General features: G+C 41.3%; 1 protein-coding gene and 1 long non-coding RNA gene across 2 annotated transcripts in view; both read right to left on the bottom strand.

The window, feature by feature from the left end:
* Positions 1-328, bottom strand: part of RGMA (repulsive guidance molecule BMP co-receptor a) — a 52,282-nt gene extending 51,954 nt beyond the window's left edge. The window contains exon 1 of the mRNA XM_027852141.1: positions 112-328. Coding sequence (XP_027707942.1) covers positions 112-125 — 14 coding nt within the window. The 5' untranslated portion in view covers positions 126-328. The remainder of the gene's footprint in view (positions 1-111) is intronic.
* A 790-nt stretch (positions 329-1,118) lies between these two features.
* Positions 1,119-9,850, bottom strand: LOC114035834. The gene is made up of 4 exons (XR_003568261.1): positions 9,789-9,850; positions 9,450-9,689; positions 1,952-2,086; positions 1,119-1,479 (listed from the first exon to the last, which is right to left on the bottom strand). It is a non-coding gene; the product is annotated as an uncharacterized LOC114035834 (long non-coding RNA).
* Between the last annotated feature and the right edge of the window lie 17,915 nt (positions 9,851-27,765).

Below are 27,765 nucleotides of genomic sequence, written 5' to 3' on the forward strand. Positions count from 1 at the left end.
CTGGTTCTGGGAGGGTCGGGACAGAGTGAGGAAGAACGAGTTCCCTCCTCCCCCATTCACCCCACTCTCTTCCTGCCTCACCCTCTACAATTCCCGATTCTGGGCTCTTACCTTAACGGCTGCATGGGCCCCTCCGGCCCACGGGGGGTGGTGGTGAGGAGGGGGTAAAAGGGGACCGATCCTTTGACCCGAAGGGATTGAGGGAGGGTCGGCCACCTCGGGGCGTAGTCCCCTCCACTCTTCCTCTTCCCACTAAATTCTCTACGGCTGGGCTGGGAGCTCGACCCCTCCCTCCCTCCCCGACCCCCAGCCCAACCGCCCCCTGGTTCAGCTGCAGTTAGGGGAGTCCTGCATCCTTCCCAGCTGCATGTCTACGAGAGACTGGAGGAGGCAGGGACAGGGTGTGAAAGGAAAGTGATTTTTCCCCCCAGAACTGATCAGCCCAGTCTGCAAGAGATAACTAGATAGACTGGCAGGCAGGGCGAGCCCCCTCCCTCCGCTAACCCTCCACGTGCTGGTGTGAGAAGGTTCGTTAATATGCAAAAGAAGAAAGGGGTGGGGTGGGGTGGGGGCGGGAGAATAAGGAGTAGCTGCCCAGCTCTGGTCTGCCGAGAAAGGAGAGGAAGTAAAGGGGGGGGTCCCAGTGGGTGTAAATCCCCCCCCTCCTATCTTCAGCCACCCTCCCACACTGAAACACGGACCTAAGGAAGGAAGAGACACTTTAAGAAAAAGTGGGAAGAGGAGGTGAAGGGAGAGGGAAAGAGTGAAGGAAAAATGGGGGAAGGGTCTCAAAGCCCCTGAAGCAAATGCGCACTGGTTAGATCTGGGAGAGCGAGGGAAGCTCAGACAGATGCTCTGCCTCTGCCCGGCCCGCCTTAGCGGAGAGGCTCCTACAAGTTTTTGACTCTCCCATGGAAATATCAAGGATTCCCACCCAGTTTTCCACCCTCGGCCCAAAGTTGCTGTGCGTATCTCTTTAAAGCCTAAGGTGCATTTCCCCCGAAAATAGTAAGGTCGGAGGATCTTAAACCTCACTGAATTAGAGACGATATTGTTGTTCCAGTGTTACTTCCATACAGGGCAGGGGAAGCTTTTGTCTTAAAACAAAACAAAACAAAACAAAACAAACAGGTTTATTCCGTGTACAGTATGTGTCTACTCTGTGCTGACAATGCTGAGGATGGCTGACACCCTACCACAGCTTTTAAACACTTCTGTGGTGGGGAGAAGGCAAGAAGAAAACATCTGAAAGTTAACTACAGCCTGAGAAGAAAAAAGGGTATTTTTCCTCGTTTCCTTTATTTAGGGAAGTGAGAATAGAAGCATGCCAGCCAGTCACTGTGTCCTCAGAGGACAAGAGAATTCGATGCAGCTAATGAAAACTCCAGTTAACCCTGTGAATGGTCCTTCTTCTTCAGTTTCTTCTCAAATTTATACAAACAGCGAAACCTAAGGACTGCACAATCAATACTTGCAGATCTGAAAAAAATGAAGGTGTATTAATTTCAGATCTGAAAATCAGACTTGTGGGTTAAGTCTTCTTGTTGTTGATCCAGACCTGTAATTTCATCAATGTAGGAGAACTTCCAGTATGGGAACTCCTTCCACCAATGCAGCAATTACTATTATTACTACCACCACAACCACCACCACCACTACTGCTAAACAACTAGCATTTAAATAGATCTTTAAGGTGTGCAAAGCTCCACTACTTGTGATTTAATTTGGTCTTCACAATAGTCCTGTGAATTAGGTGCTATTATTATCTCCATTTTATAAATAAATAAACTGAGGCAGAGAGAGGTTAAGTGATTTGGCAGCTTGTAAGTGTCAGGTATGAGATTTGAACTCAGGTCTATCCTGATTCAAAGTACCACAAGGACGGAGAAAATTCATTCATAATTTATATTCTTAGAGAGCTGCTTGAGATATTGGGAGTTAAATGCCTTACCCAATGTCTTGTCAGTAGGTCTTCCTGATTCCAAGTCCAACTCTCTCTCCCTTAAGCCAGATTGTTTCTCTGAATTAACATGTAACATCAAATTGCTTCTGTTCATTTTGCATATGGTTTGTAGCTTTCTCTTTTCTTGGAAAATTAATTTTAATAAAATAAAGCTGTAAATATTCATATAAAACATAAAAATATATAGTTTTAAAGTAGCATTTAAATATATAAATTGAAGTATGATTATAGTTTGATAAATGTGGTTTTAACTCAAAATCATGGGTTCCTCTTGGTTATGCATCTTATTAGCAATTTATTTAAGATAGATGTCCTCGTGAAATTAATAGCACCGGAATCCAAAGAGCTGAGTTAAAGTTCTGTGATTTGTTTGTGTTAAGTGTCACAGGTATAGCAGCCAACTACTTTCTGAATTGTTGTAAAAACATGAGAGCTTGTTCGAGCTTCCTTTTTGACAAAATTTCCTCAGAGCATTCAGTATTACCAGGCTCTATACATGGAAGTCATTTCATTATAAAATGAAACCACTGAAAAATTCCTAGGAGGACCTTCACCTGTATTGTTTTATATTTTAAGGGGAGGTGGGGAACGGAAAGTCCTGAAGCCTTTGAGGCAAACAGACCATAATGTACACAATCACCTTGCTGTGGGCAGGCATTTACCAGAGCTATCTTTGCAAAGTGTTCTTTTGGTTTGCTTTTTGATTTCCATTGTTTCATTTTTAGTGCAGAAGACAAAAATTCTAATGTCACTCATAAACTATTTCATTAAGTTTGCATTATATATCTGGAATGCATACATAGATAGGGTTTGGTTTGGAACTGTGATTGGATCTGCTAGGGAGCTCCCATGTAAGGAAAGTCCTTTCACCTTTGCAGATCCTCTGTAACTTACAGTTTGGTAGAGTTGGCTGGAGATTAAGTAACTTGTCCAGGCCATATGTGTCAGAGCCACACTTTTAGATGGAAGTTAACAAGTGGTTAGGCATTAATAGCTGACAACAAGACAGAATAGAGTATAAAAATGTCATAGGATCATATAGGATCCTAGATTTAGAGCTTAAAAAGGACTTCAGAGACCATCTTCATTATACCTGTGTGACCCTGAGTAAGTCACTTAACTTCCCTGGACCTCAGTTTCTTCATCTATAAAATGAGGGATGGATTGGATTGGACAATTTATACCTGTAGTATATTTTCTACTCTGTTCTTAAATGCCTATGAATTACTGGGTTAGAAGTGGGGTATTAACCAGGGAGGTTAAGTAACTTGTCCAAAGTTACTCCATAAGGGAAAAATAAATGTATTTGTTTATTTCCCATACTCCTGAATTCTTTAAGCATATTAACAAGCTAAACTTGGTTCAATTGTTATAAGGGAAGCCAATTAAGAAATGACTCCACTAGTAGGTTGGTAATCGTCAGGCCTGGCTTGGACTTCATCAAAAGGTTGACTTCTCCTTAGGTTTTAGTGGCACATGCAAGAGGAAACTATTGGGGGCCCTGGAGGGGGCCACTTTTCCTTATCTCCACATAAGCTCCCCGTCTCTACACTCCAGGTTCTACTGAATCAGTACTGGGGAGTTGGGGTGCAGTTCCTGCCCTTCACTCAGCTGCAGATGTACTGAGAACAAGACGTGGGCGGGGGTGGCCAAGCCCTGGAGCAATGGAGTTGGCCTGATTGCTTCTCAGGCATTGCATCTGATCATAGACCTCTGAAGCAATTTCATCAGCCTCTGTACAAGGTCCGAGGGCTTCTCTTCTTTCTGGGAGTTAGACAGGAACTTCAAAGAGGGAATTGAGGTCTCCTAATACTGACAAACTGGTCTTCAAACATCTACGACAATTTGAGCACGTGACTTCTGGAACTGCACCTTCAAGCATACCCATAAGGTCAAGAGCAGGCCCCTGAGGCTGTCTAAAGATCTGGTGCTCTTCCATGCATTAGTGCCTCATTGACCTTTGATCTTTGCTAGTTAGGTAGCAACCCCACTCCCCTTGCACAGTGCTGCTTGAATGAAGACCCCTCCCATAGACTGAACCTATGTTGGCTTTTGCCAGTGGGCTATTGCTCGAAGAGGAGGGCGTTGGTGCCGGATAATTGACTGCTGGAGAGGATGAGAAAACTGATCATTGGCTGCTGGGGAGAATACTGTGCTCCACCTTCGCTCCTAGCAGGCGTTTTATACCATCCTCAACCCCTTAACCTTAATCCTTAACCGAGAGGATTTTAAACTTGCTCACAACTTCTTCTCATCCATGGGAAGTTTATTAGCTAATTTGCAAGTTTCAACTTTGTCATTTATGTCTTTGGGGATCTGGGAATGCCCCAGTACCAGGAAGTTCACAAAGCACAGTAAACTTCTTGCGTGTTTTGCCAGTTACTTTATACCTCCCCCAGCTCTAAGAGCCTGTGGTCTGATGAAACATTTCTTTAATATCTGCATAGACACAGTCTGGGGCATACCACATGAGAACCTAGTCCCACCACTTAGTATCATTTCTTCAATACTTAAGCAATGTTGGCACCTGTTCACCCTAGCACAAAAAGCAAACGTGATTTGATTCAGTTATACAAGAGTTATATTCATTGGGATTATATAGGATCAACCCTATTTTACATATAAGAAAATTAGCTTGGTTGATTAAGTGACTTGCCTAGGGTCATACAGCTAATAAATATCCAAGACAGGATTTGAATATAGGTGCTGGTGACTCTTTATCCTTCTCTTGATTGATGGGTGCCACCATGCCTGCGATTAGGAAGATTTCTACTAACTGCTTCTAAAACAAGCCACTTAGACCCACACGTTAAAAAAAAAAAATTCACTTTCGACTACTAGCATGGTATACTGACCTGGGCTCACATCCCTTCTCTGTGTGATCCTGGGTAAGTCACTTAACTTTTCTAGACCTCAGTTTCCTCATGTATAAAATGAGGGGGATTGGATTAGAGTGGACAATTTATATTTGTTACTATGTAGCATATTTTCTGCTCCATTATGAAATGACAGAATTTCTGGGTAAAAAGTGTGGTATCTTAGAAATAAGTGTAAAATCAGTCATGATGAGCCCCCACCACATTCTGAAATTGGGGACTTCCAAAGTAGATTCGGGTGTAGATATTCAATTATGACTATGCTAACAGTGACAAAACCTAAACAAATTACAGCGTAAAAAACATTAAAAATCACTACATTGAAACAGAAGAAGAAATGAAACAAACATTAAAAACAATCTTAGGGTCTCTTTCTTGCTTCCTTTCTCCTCACCAAAGTCCAGAAAGGAAAGCCCCCCTATATTTAGGTTCCTATCGGTAAACTGGATGAAAGAGTATAATGCCTTTGCTATTCTGCTAGCTAAACTCCTTGTTTTTTCCACTGACACCTTGCATATTCCATGAGTACTAAGCTGTGGTTTTAGTTAGCTCTGTGAATTGGGAGCCCTTGCCTTCCTTCCTGTGTGGCCTCTCATTTCTTTTCTCCCCCATCTGTTCAAATAGAAAATATTCTGTGGCCAGCATTGCTGTATCCTTGAGGGAAATCCAAGTTTCATCTCCTTGCCATCAGCCCCAAGTTAGGTAGAACGATGGATACAGCGCTCACTTGGAGTGAAGAGGACTTGAGCTGCTGAACTCTGGCCTTAGACACTAACTGTATGACTCTGGGCAAGTCATTTGTCCTCTGTCTGCCTCAGTTTCCCTATTTTTAAAATGGGAATAATAATAGTACCTACCTCCTAGGGCTGTTGTGAGGATAAAATGGATATATGTAATGTGCTTTGTAAATCTTAAACCTATAAATATTTAACTATTATTACCAGCTATTATATCTCATGGGAAATTTGATTCCTGGTATGCCAAGTGCTTCCTTTTCATGTGGCATACCAAGAGGTCCTACTCATCTGATTCCTGTTAACTACAGAAAAATGAATGCCAAATACAGAAATTAGTAACATTTGCTTCTAACATGTCAGAAGTTGCCAGAGGACACTGAAAAAATGTGGTCTACTATTTTTGAGTGAAGATAGACTAGATTTATGTTGACTTACCATTCTTGTCAAGGTCCTATTTTATTTTATTTTGGGGGGGTGGAGTTCTGTTCCATTGTATTCTACAACTAATGTGTCTTAAAAATTTTTACTGACTCCTAAGGGGGTAAGAAAATAAGCACTTATTAAGTGCCTATTATGTGCCAAACACTGTGCTAAGTGCTTTAGCTATTATTACCCCCCCCCCATTTTACAGTTGAGGAAACTGAGGCAGACTGAAGATAAATGACTTGTCCAAAGTCATACAGCTAAGAAGTATCTGAGGCTGGATTTGAACTCAGGTCTTTCTGATTCCCAGTCTAGCCACTCTATACATTTTGGCACCTAGCTGCTCATTATATCGAGCACCAAGAAAGCCCCATGCTATGGTGCTGGGAAAGAAAATTGACCATTTGTTGTCCCAGGTCTATGCATTACTACATGATTTCCAGATTTGTGGTGCTTGCTTCATTACAGTGCCAGCTTAGAAAATGGATTCCTCATGAAATATTGATTACAGATTATAACCTAATTCCTTACTCTAAAAATAGGGTATAGAGTATATTTACTGGGGGGAAGGGCATGCTGACTCCAGATGTAATAATAATAATAATAATAATAATAACAATAATGATAATAATGGTAAACATTTATAGTGTTTTAAAGTTTAAAATATACTATATATATGGTTTCTCCTTTGAGCCTCATACAAACCCTTGGAGGCAGGCACTGTGGGTATCATTAAACCCATTTTAAAGCTGAAGAAATTGAGGTTTAGAAAGGTTAGGGGAGTTGCTTATTGTCCCATAGCTTGTAAATGTCTGAGGCAGGATCTGAATACAGGTCTTTCTGATTCCAAATCCAGCATAGTCTGTCCATTACAGCCATATTGTCTCTGACTCTAGCCTAGTTCTTAGGGGATGCCACTAAAGAAAAAAAAAGTCACAGTTTAAAAAAATTCTTCTCTCCATATTTATTACAGGTACAATTGAACTAAAGTGGATGATGGTAGCCTCAAAAAAGTCCGGGAGCCTGAGGGATATGTGGAGAACATGAGAAGTAGAGTCTCATCTTGTAAGGGTAGGATTAGCAGATTTTGGTAAGCACACGAACCTCAGGCTTTTTTCTTTCTTTTTTTTAGTACCAATTGAGAAATGATATCTCCTCTTCCCAACTTGCTTCACTAAATTATAGCTTAGAAAACTGGATACAGGAAGGTGGGGCCCTCAAATTCTGGGCCAGGACAATTCCTCCATTCACTAGAGTATGGTCTGAATATGTATTCCTAGACAAAAACAAGCAAATGAACTAACAAATGATGTCCGTTGCTCATGGCAAGGCAAGAAAATATAGCTAATTAATTTTAATTAATTATATTTTTCTTTAGCCTTATATCCCCAAACTAGTCTTTTTATTAAATAATATAAACTATAAATCAAAACAGAAACCCTTAAACTGTAGACTAAAGTGTATGACATTTAAAAAGACACGTTTAGCTAATGAATGAATGATTTCCTTCCTCATGAATGTTTCAACCTCAACAAACACTTATTAGTTCTTATCATGTATAACGTGTTGTATTAGGTGTTCAGGACCCAAAGATAGATGTGACAGGCCCTGCTTTCAAATAGCTTAAATTAAATCAAATAGGGGGAAGGGGCAGGAAATAAGTACACAAATAACAGTGAGAAATAAAAGTTAGAAAGAGAGGTCCAGGTAAAGGGCGATAAAAAATTTAGAGCAGAAAGAGCAATCAGTTTCATCTGGAAGAGGGCCAAGAGTATGGTGGGGCATCAGAGAAAGCCTTGAGGAAGTGAATTTGAGTCAGAACTTGACAGAAGAAAGGGACATCAGCAGATGGAGAGAGGCAAACATTCATTCAATGCTTTGGAGATGCTATGAACTCAGATGAGAGAGACCAAGTAGAAAACAAAACAAAGCAAAACAGGGGAGAGCCTGTCTGGAACTCTGCAAAGGGGTCTAATATGAGATATGGCCAGACAGGTAGGTTAGAATGATTAACGGAGGGCCTTGAATGCCAGCGTGAAGTTTATGTTTTATTTGGTAGGCAATAAATTAATACATACATACACATATGTACCTGTGTAGGTGTATGTATTTATATATTATATATACACACACATATACACATGTATATATATAGATACACACACACATACACACATGTGTGTATATATATATATATATACACACACACATACACACACACATACACACACATACACACACAAGAGGGCCTAGAACAGAATTTTGGGGAACCCTTATGATTAAGGTGTCAGCAGGGGATGGGAAGAGAGAAAAGGAGACAGAGAAGGAGTGGTCTAGAAAGCTGGAAGAGAATCATGAGAGTTGTGTCATGGAAGCCAAGTTAGGAGAAGACATAAGAAGGAGGGGTGTTTCATGGTGTCAAATGCCAAATGGGTAAATGAGGATGAGGACAGAAGTGAGGACAACGGAGCCTAGAGGGCAGAGGATAAGAACAACAAAGCATAGTTGGGGCAGAAAGAAACATTGAGTTTTCTCTGTAAGGCATGGAATCATACAGATTGTTGGCTGCCCTAAGCTGTGAGAATACTTTGAGGATTTGAACAACCACAGATGTAGGAGAACAGATGGGATGTGGTAAGAGTACAGATCCACAGGCCCGCACAACATTACCCACAGGAACCCTCTCCTTTACAATTTAGAAACCTTTGGGGCTAGCTGGTACCAAACCCTGCCTAATGGTGACTGGAAGAGAAATAGAACCTTGCTCGGAGCTCTGCCCTCATAAAGTGATCCACAATGTAGGACCATATCCAGATGTTCCTGACCATGTGTTGAAATTATTTTTCTCTACTATTGTATTTCTTTAACACTTTAACTCCTAGCTTTGACTCTGTGGAGCTAACCTGTGGCACTGTTCATGCAAACTCCTTGCCACTGGACCTGCCAAATGTAGGCCTGAGTAGCAATATTCCTCCAATGCAACCTAATATTAACTGACATACTCATTAATTGTTTTTCTGGGGCTTTCTGCTTAACACTAGCCGGCACTAAAAGCACTAGGGTGGACATCTCTGAGTTCATCCTAGGTGGCAGATTAGAGCAAGAAGTGGACCTGGAGGCATCTGCTCTAGGTCACAGCTTGTTACTGGGTCCTTTCTGGATTTGAGACAGAAAATTCTAAGCTCTAGAACCCTTGATGGGGCTAACTTTTTCCTCACTGAGAGATCCATATGGTATATGCTGGTAAATGTTTAACAACTGGCTGTCTTACAAAAAAAAAAGCATAATACACTTTCAAGTTTAATCTGTATTATTAATATTTTTCCATCACTTTGCTAAATCAAGATAATCAACAAAGCAATACATCAAGCCCAGATTTTTAGTGTTTATCTATTTCTGAGGTATGTATATCATACTGAAAATTAGCAGGCTTTTGGATGCACAACATACCTGGCTTGAACATCTCAGGGTTCCCCAAGATGATAATGGCACCTCTGTGAGGGACCCAGCTGCTCATTCTCCTGTTTTCTCAGACTGGAAGCTGACGTGAAGATGTTCCAGAGAGGACCACCCTAGAACAGGCATGGGATTCCCAGGTCTGGTCAAGTCCTGACAAGAATCCCTGATCAAATATTCGATTGGTCCTGTAGCAGGGATTCTTTTTCGTACCATGGACCCCTTCTCAGAAAACTTTAACATACACAAAATAAATACATTGGATTTAAAAGGAAACCATTTATACTGAAATACAGTTATCAAAACATTTTTGAAAACACAAGGTCACCTTACCCAGGTGTAGAACCTCCATGCTAGATGCTCCTGGGCCTTACATACAACCAAACTTCACACCCAGGGCGTAGACCTACCCTTTACTGAAAGAATGATTAGCTTCCAATGGCATTTTGAAAAAATACAATGGGAGGGTTCATCCAGTTAAAGGAATCTTAAATTCCTGAGTTCTTATTTCCTAGCCAGGGGAGCTATGACTCAAAACTCCTGGGGCTTTTTTGTAAAGTCAGCCTAGCCACCTTCCACCCTTAATTTGCCAGCCACAAGGGTGAGAGTTACCTTCATCCTTGCACATACTAGTCATGTTCTGAGCTGTGTTTTGTGATTCTCCCCCACACCCACCTTTCAGGCAGTTCTTGCTGCTCATTTTCAACTGATTTTACTGGAATAAAAATGTTGGGGTGGAGAGGTGGGGGACAATTTGAGGGGCTTTAGACCCCTCACCCAAGGAGGCCCTGAGCCCTGAGCTTCTCTAGGGTTGGCCCTGGACAAAGAACAAGAGAAATAATTGAGGAGAGATGAGAATCCTTATTCTTGAACTGACCATCTTGTCAGGTGTGGAAAAAAAAATACATGGTATTTATGGTGTTTCATAGTAACCCATCAACTAAAAAGAAAAAAAAAGTTAGGTATAACTTGATATAAGGAGCTTCTCTCCAGTCTCCCACCAACTCTCAATTCTAGGTTCAGAGGTACTCTGTGTCCCCCCCCCCCCCCCCCCCCCCCCCGTTTGGGGTGGGGGGGGCCGGTGCTCCCCCCCCCCCCCCCCAGGCTGTGAGTTTGTAGGTAGCCTGGGGCTGTTTCTGAGTCAGAAAAGTTTTAAAAACCAGAGTTCTAGAGAAATGAGAGCAGGGTAAAGCTAAGATTCCCTATTGCTTTACCTCATGTCAGTTGTCATTTGCTGACATTTAGGGTTTCCCTTCTCTGCTGAAGCAGCAGCCTTTGACAATTAAAGCAGCAGTATTGCCTGGACATGATTTTTGTCCTCATGCCTGTCTTGGGCTCAGTGTGGGTTTTGCTTTTCCAGTCCCTTGAGATTGCATCCATTTGTGCCAGAAGTAGTAGTGCCACAATACTGATCTCTCAGTGTTACTAGTGACCCGGCCATCTACCGACAACATCTTCCATGGCCACTCAAGGGGAAATTAAGTAACCCATCCTGCTGTGTTTGGAACAGTCTGATGTAGGTAATTTCAATATTTTACTAGTCTGTAGAATGGTTTAAATTTTGAAACACTAATGTAGTTGAACTCTTACATGTTGTAAGAGAAGGAAACTGAGACCCAATATCACAAGCTAGTTAGAAGACCATTGTAATAGCTCAGGCTGAGGTGATTAAGAGTCTGAGCTAGGGTTAGTAGGTGGCTGAATTCAAGCGGTAACAAAGAAAGCGCTAACTAGTACAGGGGTGGGGAACCTGTGGCCTCGAGGCCACATATGGCCCTCTAGCTCCTCAAGTTCAGCCCTTCGACTGAATCCAAACTTCACAGAACTTCACAGAACCAATCCCCATTTTGAACAAATCCATTTGAAAGCTTAGTGTGATTTTGGAATGTAGGATTGATTGGGTTGGGGAGAGGGAAAAAATGGGTACAGGGAGACAAGGTAGGAGACTACTGTTGCAATAGTATAGGCATGAGGTGATTGAAGACCTGGACTAAGGTTGGTGGCAGAATGAGTGGAAAAGGATAGCTTCAACATGTTACAGAGAAAGAACCAATAGACCTTCAATTTTACAAATACTTATTTTATTTTAGGATCTGATTCATCTTTTATTTTTATTTATTTTATCTTATTTTTATGATATTTTTCATCTTTATATCACTTTCATTTCTAATTACATCCAGTGATCTGTCCCTTGAAAAAAGGGAAAAAAATCAGTTCAGCAAAATAGTAATAGCTGACATTTATATAGTGCTTTATGGTTTAAAGAGCACTTTATACGTATTATCTAATTTCATCCACAACAATCCTATAAGGTAGATATAATTATTATTTTCACCATTTTACAGGTAAAGAAACTGATGCTAAAAAAGCTTAAATGATTCATCCAGTGTCATATAACTGGTAAGTTTCTGTGTCAGGATTGAAACACAGGTCTTCCTGACTCTAGGAGCAGTGGTCTATCTACTATACTGCCACTTGCTTCTAAAACCACTCAACATTATTAATCATGTTTGAGATATAGTATGTGCAATATTCCATATCCATATCTCTCATATCTGTAGAAAGGGGAAGAAAGTACATTTTCTCTACTTTTCTCCAAGAACAAATGTGCTCATTATAATTAAACAGTTTCTCAACAGTCATTGATTAAGAATCCTTTCTTTGAAAAGGCATGGTGAGGGGCAGCTAGGTGGCCAGTGCAGGAGGACCTGAGTTCAAATCTGGCCTCAGACCAAACACTTGACACATACTAGCTGTGTGACCTTGGGCAAGTCACTTAACCCCAATTGCCTCACTTTAAGAAAAAAAAAAGCATGTTGATACCGATAATACAAAAATGAAAGAAGATACAGTTTTTGTCCTCAAGGAGCTTATAAGCTAGAAGAGAATGAAATTTTTATACAAACTCAATATAAACTTATATAACTCAAGTTGCAAATGATCAAGTGCATATAAAGAGTAATTTGAAGGATTCCAGCAAAAGAGAGGTTATTTCTAGCTGAGGAAATCAGGGATAGTATCATGGAGCGCATAGCATCTGAGCTGACTTGAAGGAAAAGGATTTTGTCAGTTGGCATGTGTCAGGGACCAGGTGCATAAATATATCAAAGGTGTGGTGATGGGAAGGGACAGAGTGAAATCATAATACCTTTGCTTCTATACTCCTATGCTATGGAGTACTAAATGCTCCAGTTTTTGTGTAGCACAGAGTACATGAAGGAAAGTGCTATGGAATAATCCTGGAAAGGTAGATTGTAGCCACAACACAAGGAACCTTGAATATCAGACAAAAGGGTTTATAAAGTGCATTTTTGGTGGTGAAGAGCCACTGAAAATTATTGAGTAGGCAAATGATGTGACTGGATCTCTGCAATCAGAAGATTACTTTGCAGTGGCATAAAGGTTGGGCTGGAAAAAGGAAAAGCACTCAGGAGACTGTTAAGAGTAACCTAGATAAGAGGTGATAATGGCCTGAGCTAAGGTGATATCACTGTAAATGAAAGTAAGGGACAGATAGAAGATATGTATCATCTATCAGACCTGGCATCTATTGTACTAATGATATGTGAAGGGAGGTAGAGGTGTTAGGAATGACTTGAAGATTTTGAGCTTGGGTGATTGGGAGAATAGAGGTACCATCAACAGGTATGGGAAAAGTAGGGAGAGGGGCAGAGGTAGGAGGGAAGATGATGAATTTGGGACATTTTCATTTTTGTCTTTATGTGTTGTGTGTTGCTGTGTGCTTGGCATGATGTGTGGCACAGAGTAGGCACTTAATAAATATTTGTTGCAATTAATTGCATTGAATCAAATGCTGTTTGATATATTGGCAAGATATCCGGGTAGAGTTCCCTAAGAGGCAATTGGAGATATAAGGGGGAAAGGGGGCTAGAGATAGATTTGGGAGTTACATACATAAAGGTGATACTTGAAACTATAGAAATATATGAGACTGTTAAGAGAGAAGGAGAAGGGGGAGGAGAGGGGAAGAAAAGATAGCTGAGGTATATATTTTGTAGGGCTTCGCTCAAGACTCTGGCTTCCTCCAAAACAGGAAATCAGTGGTTAGAAAAGGAGTGGTTTAAGAAGTAGAGAGGGTGATGGTCAATGGGTCCTTTAGAGCAAGGATGATGAGGACTGAGAAGAAACCATACATTTATTAATTGTGAAGTCATTGGTGACTTTGGAAGGAGAATTTTCCATAGATTAGGCAGGATGGAAGTCATACTGCAAGAGGTTGAGGAAGGAGTGGGCAGTATGGAAGCAGAGGTAGTGAGAGTGGAATACTCTTCTAGATTAGCGGTGAAATCAATCGGTTAATAAGTATCTATTATGAACTTACTAAGTACCAGGGAATAGATAGGAGAAGGGATGACAACTTCAGGGGAGAAGAGGTTCAAGTGTTGGTGAAGTGACTAACTGTAGGGTCTAGACTGTCAATGTGATTTGTGAAGACAGAACAGAACTGACTTATGGGGGAAGTTGAGGGTCTGTAGATTATAAGAATAAAAAGCTATGTCATTAGGTGTGAAGTGTGGGAAAATTGAAAGGGTAAGACAAAGAGAAGATAATTTCAAAGTTCAAGATTTGGAGTTTGAATAATTTCAAGGTATGATGAGAATATGTGATATTAGGGAAAATATATGATAGGTCGTGTGATATAGATTAAAGATATTGTACTTGGATTTTGAAAGACCTCGGTTTAAATCTTACCCCTGGAATTTACTGTGTGACCATGATTGAATCATTTAATCTCTCTAAACCTCAGTTTCTTTATGTGTAAAATGGGATTACTAATACTTTCAGTGCTTACCTCAAAGGATTGTTGTGAGGCTTAAATAAAATTATATATATATATGTATACACACACATACACATATACATATACATACATATACACACATATATACATACACACACACACACACACACACACATATATACACATTTGGCTAATTCTAAAGTCCTAATACCTCAGTGTTAGGTATTATTACTCTAGGGTATGGAGAACATTCCCACGGGTAGCAGAAATAGATTGAGTATGGATGTTACAGGAAATGAAGAGGTTATGAAATTGAGACCCACAATGGATAGCAGGGTCATCAACATGAATAATGAAGTTGACAAGGATGATAGCTATAGGACTGGGAGGAGAGGAATTTCGTGCTAAAGTCACTGAGAAAGTTGGGAGAGTATTCTGGGAGAATATTCACCAAAGCAAATAGCAGCTACAAGAATAAGGAGGTATAATCAGATGGCCAGAACTGGAATGAGATCTTTCATTTTACAGATGAAGAGATAGAGGACCTGGGAGGTTAAGTAATTTATCCAGAGTGTGTCTAGGGGTAAGCATCAGTGGAGAGCAAAGAGTATGTTATCCCTTCTCCGGACTCCTTAGTAGGGGGTATGAAGAAAAAGTGTCAGGAAGAAGTGTAGCTAGCAGTGGACATGATGGAATGCCCAGGAAGTAGGAAGGTTTTGAGGCAGTGTAGGGTTTTGAAAGTCAATACAAGAGACCATTTCAAGAAGTAGGTGTTGATCAACATCAAAGCTATCAAAGCTGCAAAGAAATCAAGGAAAATGAGGGCTGAGAAAAGGGCATTGTGTTTGGTGATTAGGAGATCACTAGTAACTGTCAAAACTAGATCGTAAAGGGGTAAGGAATTAATGCATGAGAAAACTAAAAAATGAGTGTTGTCTGTTCTTTCAAGAAGTTTCGCTGTGAATATAAAGAGAAAGATTTAATAGTTGAAAGGTCAAGGGGAAAGGGTGGGGGTTATTTTGTTTCATTTTGTTTTGTTTTTGGTTGTTTGTAAGCTGCGACAGACCCTAGGATATAGGAATGGAGAAGATGGAAGGGAAACAGCACAAGAACTTAACTGGTGGGATTAGTTTTGGAAAGGAAGATAAACACATCTTCCTCTAAGACAGCAGGGAAAGAAGAAAGGATAGATGAAAATAGAGACACCTTTTAGAGAGGTGAGAAGGGCATAGTGATGTTTTGAGGGTGAGAACCCATGTGGGTCATAGGAGGAAGGCCACCTACAAATTCATTGAGAGTAGACTCCTGAGATCACAATGATCTGAACCTCAATATTTTGGGACTGGCAAGAAGGGAGAAAGATTACATCTGTATTTTAAAATTTACTGTCTTCTCAAAGTCAGCTTGCAAAGGATCAATCAAGCAAGTGTTTATTAAGCACCTACCAAAGACTTAGTACATCTCCCTAACCTGAAATTTGGATCAGAAAGTGTTTGTGGGAATGATTGAATTGCTCTTTCTCTGGGGACTACAAGTCACCCAAGACCCTATTACCCTACTGGATCCTGAGAATTACTGTGGTATGTCTCCAACTTTGGTCGATATTAGAATACAAATTGGACACTACTAGCATTTGGGATGAATTATATATATGAGTGGGGGGACCTCAACTGTGACTAAGAAGGTAGGGTATTATACAAACTCAGTCGCTGGGGCATTACCCTTTCAAAGACCCAATTGCTTACAAATTACTTCTGAATGAAAATGGGAATTTCTCTCTCTACAAAAGGCCCTCAAATTAGCATCTTTATTGGAATGGAGGAGCTAAAGTCTCTATTCTGCTGGTTGATTCAAAGCATACCTAACTCAAATTAGATTGATATTCAGAAAGAATTAAAGCAAAGACTAGTAAAGATTTGAGGAAACTTGTCTCACATTTAGCCATGCAATCGCAAAGTTTTAGGTCTAGGAACATAACCTAAACTCAATATCCCATTCTCCTTCCCACATAACCTCTTACAGATCCTGCCCTCCAGATGATGCAGCCCTGGATCCATTTCTTTTCTACAGCTTCTTTTCCACCCATCTATTTGTTCCCAAACAGAAACTCATAGCTTGCACCAATGAGATGAATGGATTATAGGAAAAGAAGGCAAAGGCAATGTGTTTCTACTTCAGGGCTAATAATGCTGAACTTTCAGGCAGAATTGTGATCATAAATACTGCTTTAAAAAATCGCAAACTTTCCTAAAGCAGAAGCACTTTGCCAGATCCTAGTCTATTGAAATGCAATTGAAAATTCTAAGGCTATTGTGATCTACTTTGCAGTGGGAAATAGGTGACAATGGATAAATAATAGGAATGAGATTATCCTCTTAATCTTTTATTTTTCTACTTTCCTTTAAACAAAGGTGTTAAACACTACCTAGGAGGACACTTCATTCCCAGATTCATTCCCTAGGTCATTTTTTGGCCCGAAGCTTTGTCTTTTGTATTCTCATCTTTAGAAGGGCCTGAATTGGGAGGCAAGGTAGTTCCCAGTTCCTATGGGAGAGAGAATTGCATCTTTTTTTTTTTTTTTCCCATTTAAGTGCATGACATTGTTATGAATGAGAGGATCACTCCAGAAACTTCCAAGGTACTGATTGATTTTAAGGTTATGTTGGTTTCTTGAGTTACTATTGGCAGTGAGCTCCATAGGTAGAACTCTTATTCAGTTTAAATTTTTGTGAATTTCACAATCAGGAATTAGGCTTCTTGGGTGGTTTTATGACATCACACTAAGTACTGAGCTTGGAACACTTTTCCTTGGACCAAAGAGATTGCAAAGGCTTTAGAGATAATGAATTTGGGGTGTGGTGGATAAATCCAAGTCAGTGAGTGTGATGGGGTTAGAATCTGAGCCCCAGAAAGGAAAAACCCTGGACTTTCCCACATGGCCAAATCTCTGGCGTTCCCCTGAGGCTATGGTCCCATCTTTCATTGTGGCTACACCCAATCTCCCCTCCATAGTCTTGCCTCCCTATGACCCCAGGCCACTACCTAGGCTCCATTTCCCACCCTTGGGAATTCTATTACCTCATGGACTACTTGGTCACTCTCCCACAGTCTTTCTGTATATAAGGTCCATCTTGTCTTCATTCAGATGCTCTGATTTTTACAATCTAGCCAATAGCCCATAGATGCTCAGACTCCAATATGGCGAATCTTCAATAAACTTTGTTTTTGGCTACAGGAAGGCTTGGGTTGAATTCTTTCAGGCAGGACCTGGATATCATGATTGTGGGGTGCCAGGACCCCTAACCTCTAGACCGCATCATATGGTTCCCTGCACCGGGAAAAATTGCCTATACCAAACTCTTCACCAGGTGGGACTGGATGGTACGTATGTCTCCCCTCTTCCTCTAATCCCTTTTTTTTCACCCTTTAATTGGGTGGATTTCCAAGCAACTAGAAAAACTTGGCTTGCATTCTCAGGCTCTCAGTCCAGTGGTTCTGTGGATGTGAGCCTCTCAATTCTCTCAGCGCCAGGGACTTGGGAAAAATTAATGTACGTCTTTGGGTTTTTGACTTTTTTGTCTGTTTCCCAAGTCTTATTCCTAAATCTTTTTTTTAGGAGGGAGAGACTTCCAGTCCCCACACCCGCGAAGGGCCAATCCTCTTCAATTCCTGAAGATTCACCTTTGGGCTGTATTTTACAAAATTGGGAAAAATTTAGTTTCTCTAAAGAACTACAAAAGACAAGGGTGGTGTTCTTTTGCAACACCCGTTGGCCTCAGTATCACCTAGAAAATTATGAGGCATGGCCCGTTTTTGGAACATTAGAGCAAAATATGCTCTCAGAGTTAAAACAATATTGTAGCAGAGAAAAAATGGGTGGAGATTGTCTACATAATGACTTTTGTAGAACTTTCTCGGGACCCCATTCTCAGAAAAGATTGTAGGATGCCCATAGCTAGAGTCACCCCACAAATGGGGAATGGGAATCAACTAGACTTTTTGGATGACCCTCTTTTTATGGCTCCTAGTGCTATAGCATCTCCTCAGTCTCTACCCCCTCCCTATTCTCCCCATTTTCCCTCGGGCCCCCCTCCCCCGTTTCCCATCCACCTCCTTCCTTGCCTAACCCCTCTTTCCCTTGCTTTTCCTCCCCTTTTCCTCCATCCCAACCCCCTTCCCAACCTGCAATTTCTCCTCAGACCCCTGCTCAGGTTTTGGTAACACCTCCTCCCCAGGCCCTTTACCCAGAGGCAAGGACCACCCAGACCTTGGCCTCAGCCCCAGCCTCAGTGGTATCTCCTCCCTTGATCCCTCCCCCTCCTCCAGTGTCAGCTGATTTTTCCCCTTGCCAGACGGATCCCCTGGCTTTGCAGTCCAGTCCAGTTCAGCCAGCATTTCCCAGTCCCTCACTCACAAGAAGTTGGACTTCTTATCTCCCTACCTCCCTAGCCCCAGTTCCCACAGTGCCTTCAAGGCTTTTTCCCCTAAGGGAAGTTCCTATCTCCCCTAATGGGACAATTAGGGTGCATGTTCCATTCTCCATTTCAGACCTCATTCAGGTCAAAGAGAAACTGGGTTGATACTCAGAAAATCCCACTAAGTTTACTGAGGGCTTTAGGGATGTGTCCCTACAATTTGAGCTTTCTTGGGGTGATTTGCATAATCCTCTTCTCCACCTGTTGTAACACTGAAGAGAAGAGGAGAATCTGGGAACAGGCCCAAAAATTGGGGGATCGTTTTGCTACCTATGACCCCACAAAATCCCCCCCAGGAACAACTGCTGTTCCCTCTACTGACCCAGGATGGGATTATCAGGAGAGTGAGGATAGGGCAAGGAGAGATCACATGGTAATTTGCCTGTTAGAAGGACTAAGAACTGCATTCCAAAAGCAAATAAATTTTCAAAAAATTAAGGAAATTACTCAGGGAGAAAAGGAAAACCCTGCCCTTTTCCAAGACAGGCTAGTAGAAGCTATTAAAAAGTATACGAATTTAGATCTTGACTCTATAGAAGGGGCAACAATCCTTAGCATGTATTTCATTAATCAGTCTGCCCCAGATATTAGGAGGAAATTGCAGAAATTGGCAATGGGACCCCAAACACCCCAGGCCCAATTACTGGAGATGGCCTTTGGAGTTTTTAACAACACAGACTTGGTAGCAATGGAGGAAAGAAAAAGAAGGGAAAGGGCTAGAGACATAGAACATACCCAATTCTTGGCTGTTGCCATGTCCAGGAAAAGACCCAAGGGTGGTCCTGGCCACTCTGGCAGTGGGAACACCTGCTTTCGATGATACCAAGAGGGTCACTGGTCCACGAAGTGCCCCGCCAGGGCGTCTCCTCAGAGGAAGCCCATCAGCTCGGGCAGTGAGGGCCACAAGGAGGCCCGCTGGTCCAAGGAATGCCCCTCCAGGGTACCCCCTCAGAGAGAGCCCCCCTGACCAATGCCTCTGGGACTGTGCCCAAGATGTGACCAGGAGGGACATTGGAGGAAGGATTGTCCTCAAGGTTGGAAAAGTGGTGGAGTCACCCCTCAGTACCCCATTCTCCAGTCTTCTCAAGATTGGGAATGACAAGGGAGCCTGGGGCTTGGTAGCCTCCCACTTTCTCCCTCTCTCTCACTGAGCCCTGGGCAAAATCGAAGGTAAGGTTACTCACTTTATCTTGGCTATGTTCTCTGTTCTACCCTGGCCCTACTTGCCCCTCTACCTGTTGGGTCATGGGCATTGAAGGGACATACCCTCTCCCTTGCCTACTTGAGGATCTGTTGTTTGAACACTCCCTTTTTATGCTCTCCTCTTGCCCTGCCCCTTTGTTGGGAAGGCCCTCTGTGCACCAGACCTCCCCATGTTCCCCAGAAGTGTGAGAGCCAGTTGAGCTAAATTTTTTTTTTGACATCAGGGAATTATGTCAAGCAACTTGTCATAATTTGGTTGCTGCTAAAATTGGCTATTGTGGGTTATCGTTTTAATGTGTAAACTAGCCAAAAAGTTTGTTTGGGTTATGTATGGCTTGCTGAGAATTTACAAGTGTATAGAAATCTCTAATAATTGGCTTTTTACATTAGGACAAATTTAAGTTTGAGATGTAAATCCTGGAAAAGTTTCCTAAGCTGTGATTAGTGAAACTTGCTGTTTGAGGTAAAAGCTCATAGGCTGAATCCAAATAGAGCTAAGGATCTTTTATCCTTTCAGAGTTGGGCCCTAAATCTAGTATCTGGGCCCTGCAGTTTTTTCTGTCAGATTTAGGTCATCCAGACTACAGGCCATTCATCTACAGTTGGTAGCAAACAGCTAGCACCAGCCAATGTCTCCCCATCGTTCCCTGGATGCAGCCTGTGCTGGGTTCCAGTCAACCTCTTCTTTGGGACCCCCTCGAGGCAGGGACAGCTCTACACCTCTTGCAGCAGGAAGCAGTTTCAGAAGCTGAGACCTTCGCCCCTTACCCCAAAAGAATTTGGGTTCCTATTCATTTAAGGGGGGAATGATGGGGTTGGAATCTGAGCCCCAGAAAGGAAAAACCCTGGACTTTCCCACATGGCCAAATCTCTGGCATTCCCCTGAGGCTATGGTCCCATCTTTCATTGTGGCTACACCCAATCTCCCCTCCATAGTCTTGCCTCCCTATGACCCCAGGCCACTTTCCACCCTTGGTCCCACCTAGGCTCCATTTCCCACCCTTGGGAATTCTATTACCTCATGGACTACTTGGTCACTCTTCCACGGGTCTTTCTGTATATAAGGTCCATCTTGTCTTCATTCAGATGCTCTGATTTTTACAATCTAGCCAATAGCCCATAGATGCTCAGACTCCAATATGGCGAATCTTCAATAAACTTTGTTTTTGGCTACAGGAAGGCTTGGGTCAAATTCTTTCAGGCAGGACCCGGGTATCATGATTTTGGGGTGCCAGGACCCCTAACCTCTAGACCGCATCAAGTGGAGACCTATGAGGAAAGAAACACTTTCAGATGATTTTTAGGGTGGAGATGTTGGGGAATTGGATGAGCTACTCAGATACAGGGTAGGGTTCCATGATCCAAAGGTCTTTGAGGAAAGAAAGTGGAAGGGAAATGAAGGAGAGAAAACATGAGGGCAGATTCTTCCAACTCTACTTTTCTCACCAACCCTTTTAACAATTTCTTCTCCTATTACCAAAGCCTTTGTTATACAACTGCCTTCCACTTCATTTAGGGCTCTCATTTTCCCATGTGTCTCTCAGTCAATGGGAAACTCTTTGTGAGAGGCATGTTTATTCAATGAATTCTAAGGAAGCATGCCCTAGCCACTGCCTTTAATTATAGAAGTTCCAAATGTGAAGTGACCAGATATTCTTGCATTTTCTTGGTCACTGAGTAGGAGGTCCCACCTGAGTTTATTCAGGTTTTTATTCATGGAGAAAGGTTTTGAGAATAGGCACCTGATATCGTTAAAAACCAGCAATAACCCAACACTCCACAATACATAATCAATTAGCTGGTGTGCTTTGAAGACATGCTGTGAGGGTGGATGCTTATTTCCTGTTCACAACATTTTCTTCATTTGGTCAATCTGAATCCAAGAATACTTGGAGGTGTATTATTAGGAGATAGAGAGACCTGTCTCAGACTGCTTGGAGAACAATCTAAATTGATTTTCAATAAGATCTTGGATTTGACCTATGACTTTTGTGTTATAAAGTATCAATGATTGCAACTCAGATTATGTTACAGGCCAATCTAAGTTATTGGGAATGTAATTTTCAACACAAGGCAGTGTATCTTAACTTTTTCTGTGTGTGTCATGGACCCCTCTGGCAGTCTGGCACAGCCTATGGATTCCTTAGAACAACATTTTTAGATTAACAAAATAAACAAAGGAAACCAATTATGTTGAAATACAGTTATCAAAACATCAACATGGTCCTCATCGACCTTGTCCCCAGTTTAAGGAACCAATGATTTAAAGGATAATTTCAAACAGCAAACCAGGTCAATTTAAGATTAAATTTAAATAGCAAATTGAAATGCCATGAATAAAGTTGACATAATATTTACTCATTCAAGAACTCCATCTTTAGGGTACACATGTACAGTGTCACATGTTAATATGAACTACTGTGTATCCAATCAAGTTCAGTTGGTATAGAAATCTCATCTTAGGAATTTCTGCACATTATGGTGCTTACATGTATATCTTAAATGTTGCACACCTTTGAGCTTATGGTTTATACACACATATCTAGGAAGACAAATAGAAAACTAATTAACTGTCCCAAGCTCCCCAAAAGGTCAAAAAACGAAACCCTACAGCTATGTTGGCAATGCTAGGATAAGAGGAATCTAACAGCTCCAGCACAGCTGACACTATTTACAAGGGGGAGGGGTGATGGGAGACAACAATTAACTCCCTGGGGTGGGTGGGGTGGGGTGGAGGAGGGAGACTGGAGTGTCAAGTCACAATAAACAGAGCATTGGAACTCTTCAACTCTCCCCTTGAGCTCAGTGAATTGTAGGGGAGCGAGAAGGGGGAGGAGAGAAGAACACAAGAGTTCAAAGGAATTATTTGCAGCCACCTGCTACTAAGGAGCAGGAATCGGCCATGCACTCTTGGAGGAGGAGGAGGGGGAGGGGCAGAGGAAAAAGAATCATACAATAGGGTAACAGGAATGAAATAATCCCTTTGGCAAAATGGAGAGCCATACATTCACAGAGCATATACCATGTAGTTATGAAGATTGTCACCTGTATGAATGACATCACTTAGATAAAAAATCATTTTCGTTCTAATTTTTTTAGTAGATTTGAGATAAAAAAATAAGTAATTCTACCTCATGCCAAGTAAACCTTTGGTGAGACAGAATTTGAATTTCCTCAGGAATTTCAGGGCTTTTCATTCTTTTTAGGGCATTAGACCATAATAATAAAAAAATTTGATAGCACTTATATAGTGCTTATTATGTGCCAGGCACTATGACAAGTGCTTTACAATTATCTTACCTGATCCTCACAACAAACCTGGAGGTGGGTACTGTTATTATCCCATTTTACAGATGAGAAAACTAAAGCAAACAGAGGTTAAGTGACTTGTCTAGGGTTGCATACTAGTGAGTGTCTGAGGCTGTATTTGAACTCAGGTCCTTCTGACTCTAAAAATAGTAATTGTAACATCTTGTACTTATATAGCATTAAAAATTTCCTCTCTCCCTCCCTCCCTTCCTTCCTTTCTCCCTCCCTCCTTCCCTTCCTTCCTTCCTTCCTCCCTACCTCCCTCCCTTCCTTCATACTGGTTTTCCCTTTCTCACACAGGTTAGAGATGCTGTGGCTATTGATAGGCCCATCCCACTACTGATCAGCAAGGGAGCTTTGATTTACTCTGTTTCTGATCTGGGTTGTGTCTTTCCTTAGAAACCCTAGTGGTTCCCTGATTTTAGTACCATATTAGTACAAACTTAGTCTGGATACCAGATGTGCATAGGCCGTTGCAGTTCAGAATTTCTAAGCTTAAGAGATCCTCCAGCTTTAGCCTCCTTGGCAACAGGGAGAATAGGTATATGCAAACTTCTTTACTTTTGAAAGCGTTTTCCTTACACTGCACTGTTTCATATTTTTTCAGTAGAGAGAGAGTAGCATACAAGACATAGGGAGAGATGAAATGAGAACAATCTTTCAGAAATATTTTCCATATATCCTTCCCCTTTCCTGTTTCCTTCATCTTACTTACATAGTCCTTTACTAAAAGACAGTGGGATCCAAACAGATCACATCTTACCTAAACTGGCTTCTATGTCCAACATCCTCGGGTTAGAGTTGGTGAGATGCATCCTATTTTGTGTTTGGAGCAGTAACCATGTGGATGCTCCAAAGATTGCTTACACACTTTGTAAACCACTGCTTTTGACAAGAGCTGTGAATACCATCATCTCTGTTTTCCTTTCTTTGCCTTACATATCTCAGGTTAGGATTTACACAATGGTTACTCTGGAGAGGCAGTTCAAACTTGGCATACTTCATCTTCACCTTCAGTGGTGAGATTTCTGTAGGCAGGAGATGCAAGCAATAGTGTGACTCATATCAAATGCTATAGTCTTTGCTCAGTTGGAAATGTCTTTTTCCTGACACATAGAAGCTGTTTAAGAATCATGCTGCTGGGATTAGCAGTTCCTTATCCAGGGGGCTAGATATTTCAAATTGCTGATTTTCTATGCTGATTTGTTTTTTGTCATAGGTCATAGAACCTTACTGTTGGAAAAGACCTCAGAGGTCACTGAACCCCATCAACAGGAGTCAGTCTTAGCTTAAATGCAGTAAGTGTCATCAATTTATCAGTTAGCTCATTTCATTTTTTGGACTTTACTAATTGTTAGGAAGTTTTTTGGCATGTTGAGTCAAAGTCTGCCTCCCTGTTAACTTATACCTATTGATCCCAATTCTTCCTTAGAAGTCAAGCAGAATAAGTCTAATTTGACAGCCTTCAAATTCTTGAAGACAGGCATCATATTCCTCCTAATTACACTCTTTCATTTTGTACACATTGTGCCCTTGGGTAGCTTGAATACCATCAACCTCACTAGCTGATGAGTTGTTTCAGGCAGCGGATTCACCTGAAATTAATGAGCAAGTGACATTTCCTGAAGGTCAGAGACACAGTAGTGAGAAAAAACTTTGTACCAACTAGGCTAACTTTTATTTCTAACAGTCAAGCAGATTGAAGGATTTCCTCACTGTCTATAGAAAGTTTGACTTTCTCCCTTTACTTTCACCTTTCCCATGTTAGCTTTGCCCAGGGTCTATTTGCACATTGGTGTCACCTTGGATAGCAAGAGCAGTAGCTCTTAGGCTAGGCAAAAGCCAGACCACATGTTAGGTTTCTGTTACCACACTTCCCCCATCAATAAACATTTGCCCAGCCTTCTCCAGTCCTGAGATGGGGGGCCACTTCCCCACATCAAACACCCAGGACAACAAGCCCAATCATGATCTCATTCTCACCTCCTTGGAGGGTTAGTGGAAAAGGGAGATAAACTGCTTTACTCCTGGTAAACAAAGCATGGCTGCCTAGTTAGTTTAAAGGTCAAGAAGGAGAATAAGACCAAATATTCCCAGGGCTAGTACAGCTCCAGGGACTATTTGCTGAGAGGCCCCTCACCAAACTGTTCCTATAGGTTTCTTACTTCAACTTATAAATGCTGTCTTTTAATTTAGATTGCTCTAAAAAGACGTTGGTGGTTTTTGTCCTTTTGGTTTTCTAGATGCTTTTGTTGAACTTTTTTGTTATTTAATAACATTAATAAAGCATGATTATAAGTGTGTTGTATATATGTGCATGTGTGCGTGTGTGTGTGTGTGTGTGTGTGTGTGTGTGTGTGTGTGTGTATGTATAGCTAAAGAAATATGCACACCTAATTGGTGCAGTGGATAGAGTACTGGGCCTGGAGTCAGGAAGACCTGAGTTCAAATGTGATCTCAGACACTTACTAGTTGTATGACCCTGGGCAAGTCACCAAACCCTGTTTGCCTCAGTTTCCTCATCTGTAAAATGAGCTGGAGAAGGAAATGGCAAACCACTCCAGAATCTTTGCCAAGAAAACCCCAAATGGGGTCACAAAGAGTCAGGTATGACTGAATAACAACATGTAGATTTATTCAGCTTTCTAGTCAAACAGAAACCAATTGCAGGAAGTAGAAGCCTCTAGAATTAAACTCTTACTTTAATCTTTTCTTGGAACAAAAATGAAGTTCATCTCTGGGTTAGAGATACCTGCCTCGCTTCAAACACAAAAACCCTGACATCTCTAAAAGGCGTCTATAGCCTAACAGAATCTTAACAATACAATAAAATGTACTGTAACAAAACACAGAGATATTAGGCAATGGAAAATGAAATGTTCCTTTTTTCCAGATAGGACTTAAAAGTGAGGTAAGAAGCATTTGAGGCAGAGAGACTGCAGAAGACAGCTCCAGGAGACAGAATTGGCAGAGGGAAAAGGTTCTGGGGTTGATCAGTCCTCCTGCTGCCTAGAGAAGTTACTGGCAACTCATCAAAGGAATCTATGCATAGGATTGGTAGGTGATTCCCTGAAGCTTCAAGAGGGCAGGTTTGAGGGAAGTTATAAAAAAAAATAGGAAGAGCTCCAGCTATTCCAGATTTCTTCTCTTAGGTAAAATAAATGTATAAAAAGTGCTAGAAGTAGTTGTGTGCTTTCCTTTGGGTTCTTGTTTCCTGTTCTGTCTCAGTTGGGGTCAAAAAGGCCAGTATGTGAAAGTAAGCCACCAAGCAAAAATGCTGAGTGTTTGGGAGTCTTCAAAGAATCCTAGGTCAGGTGTGAGGCAGGGGCTAATATTAGTTCTTTATCTAAACTGGTTCACTACATTCATTCTTTCCTTCTTCTGTTTTTGAAGGAATTACTCTATGAAGTGCTCAGTGATATCAGGTGAAAGAAGCAGCCGAAAGAAACAGGCTATATGGAAACTCAAGTGGTTTTACAGTGAGTAATAATAATTACTATTATGATAGGTTTCTCTGACTGAGCCTTCTCTGTGGGGGAGTGTTTACAAATTAAACACGCTAAAAAATATTCAGCCCCTTGCCACGGTTACAGTTGATTTGCATAATCCCCCTGTTCAGATTCTGGGGTGAGCTATTCCCTAATTAATTATTTAATTCCCATTTTCATCAATGCTCAGGATGAGCAGTATTTAAAAATTGATGTGCCCCTTACTCACACCAAACCTGCAATCATGGCAGGCTGCTAGGACTATCTACCTTTCCAATCTGTTCTTTCCTGTTCATTTCCCCAAAATGACTAATCTTAGATTTGGCTGATGACTGAAGTGATACTGACCTTCTTGTAACCTAAAATTCCATTATTCTATCACAACCCCCAATACCACACACAGATTGGCCACTAAGGAATCATTCAGCCTGTCCAGCATGGCTTTATAAGGACATTTTCAAGTCCTTCTGAAATCTGGATTGGTTAATGTCTCCAAAAGTTAATATATTTTCCCGTTACCTCATTTTGTATGTGTGTGTTTTTCCATGTGGCAAAACATTAGTTTTATCCTTCAGTCATTTCCATTGAGCTAGAAATCTATTTTTTTTTAGTTTATTTTCAGACTCACCCATGACACTGTCACTGTAGCTCTGGGAATAACAGCACAGCTGGTAGAAAGGGTGGATGGATTTCCTTTTTTTTGAAATCACTAGGTGAAGGGGCACATTTATATTGGCAGATTTGGGCTAGCTGCAGGTCATTTTGCCTTCTGTGCTCATATTCTCCTGGGAGAGCTGGAAACACAAGCTTGGTGTTAGTCCATAAAAAGAAACATTATTTTAAAATTGATGCTTATGAAGCATTCCATAGTGGATTATGAGTATTTTCAGGTTGTTCTAGTTTTTCGGGCGAGAGTGCCTTTGGGTAGGGCCCCTGGGTGTGAAGGACAATGTTCACTAGTCAATGTCATGATGATTTTCTTCGTAAATCACTGAAAAAAATCCTAAGTAACACTATTGACTAGGAGGCTGCTCCAGGTCAACTAAGAAGCACAAAACATAATGCAAAATAAG

The sequence above is a fragment of the Vombatus ursinus genome, unplaced genomic scaffold, assembly GCF_900497805.2.
Source record: "Vombatus ursinus unplaced genomic scaffold, bare-nosed wombat genome assembly UNPS02009205.1, whole genome shotgun sequence".
NCBI classification, from domain to species: domain Eukaryota; kingdom Metazoa; phylum Chordata; class Mammalia; order Diprotodontia; family Vombatidae; genus Vombatus; species Vombatus ursinus.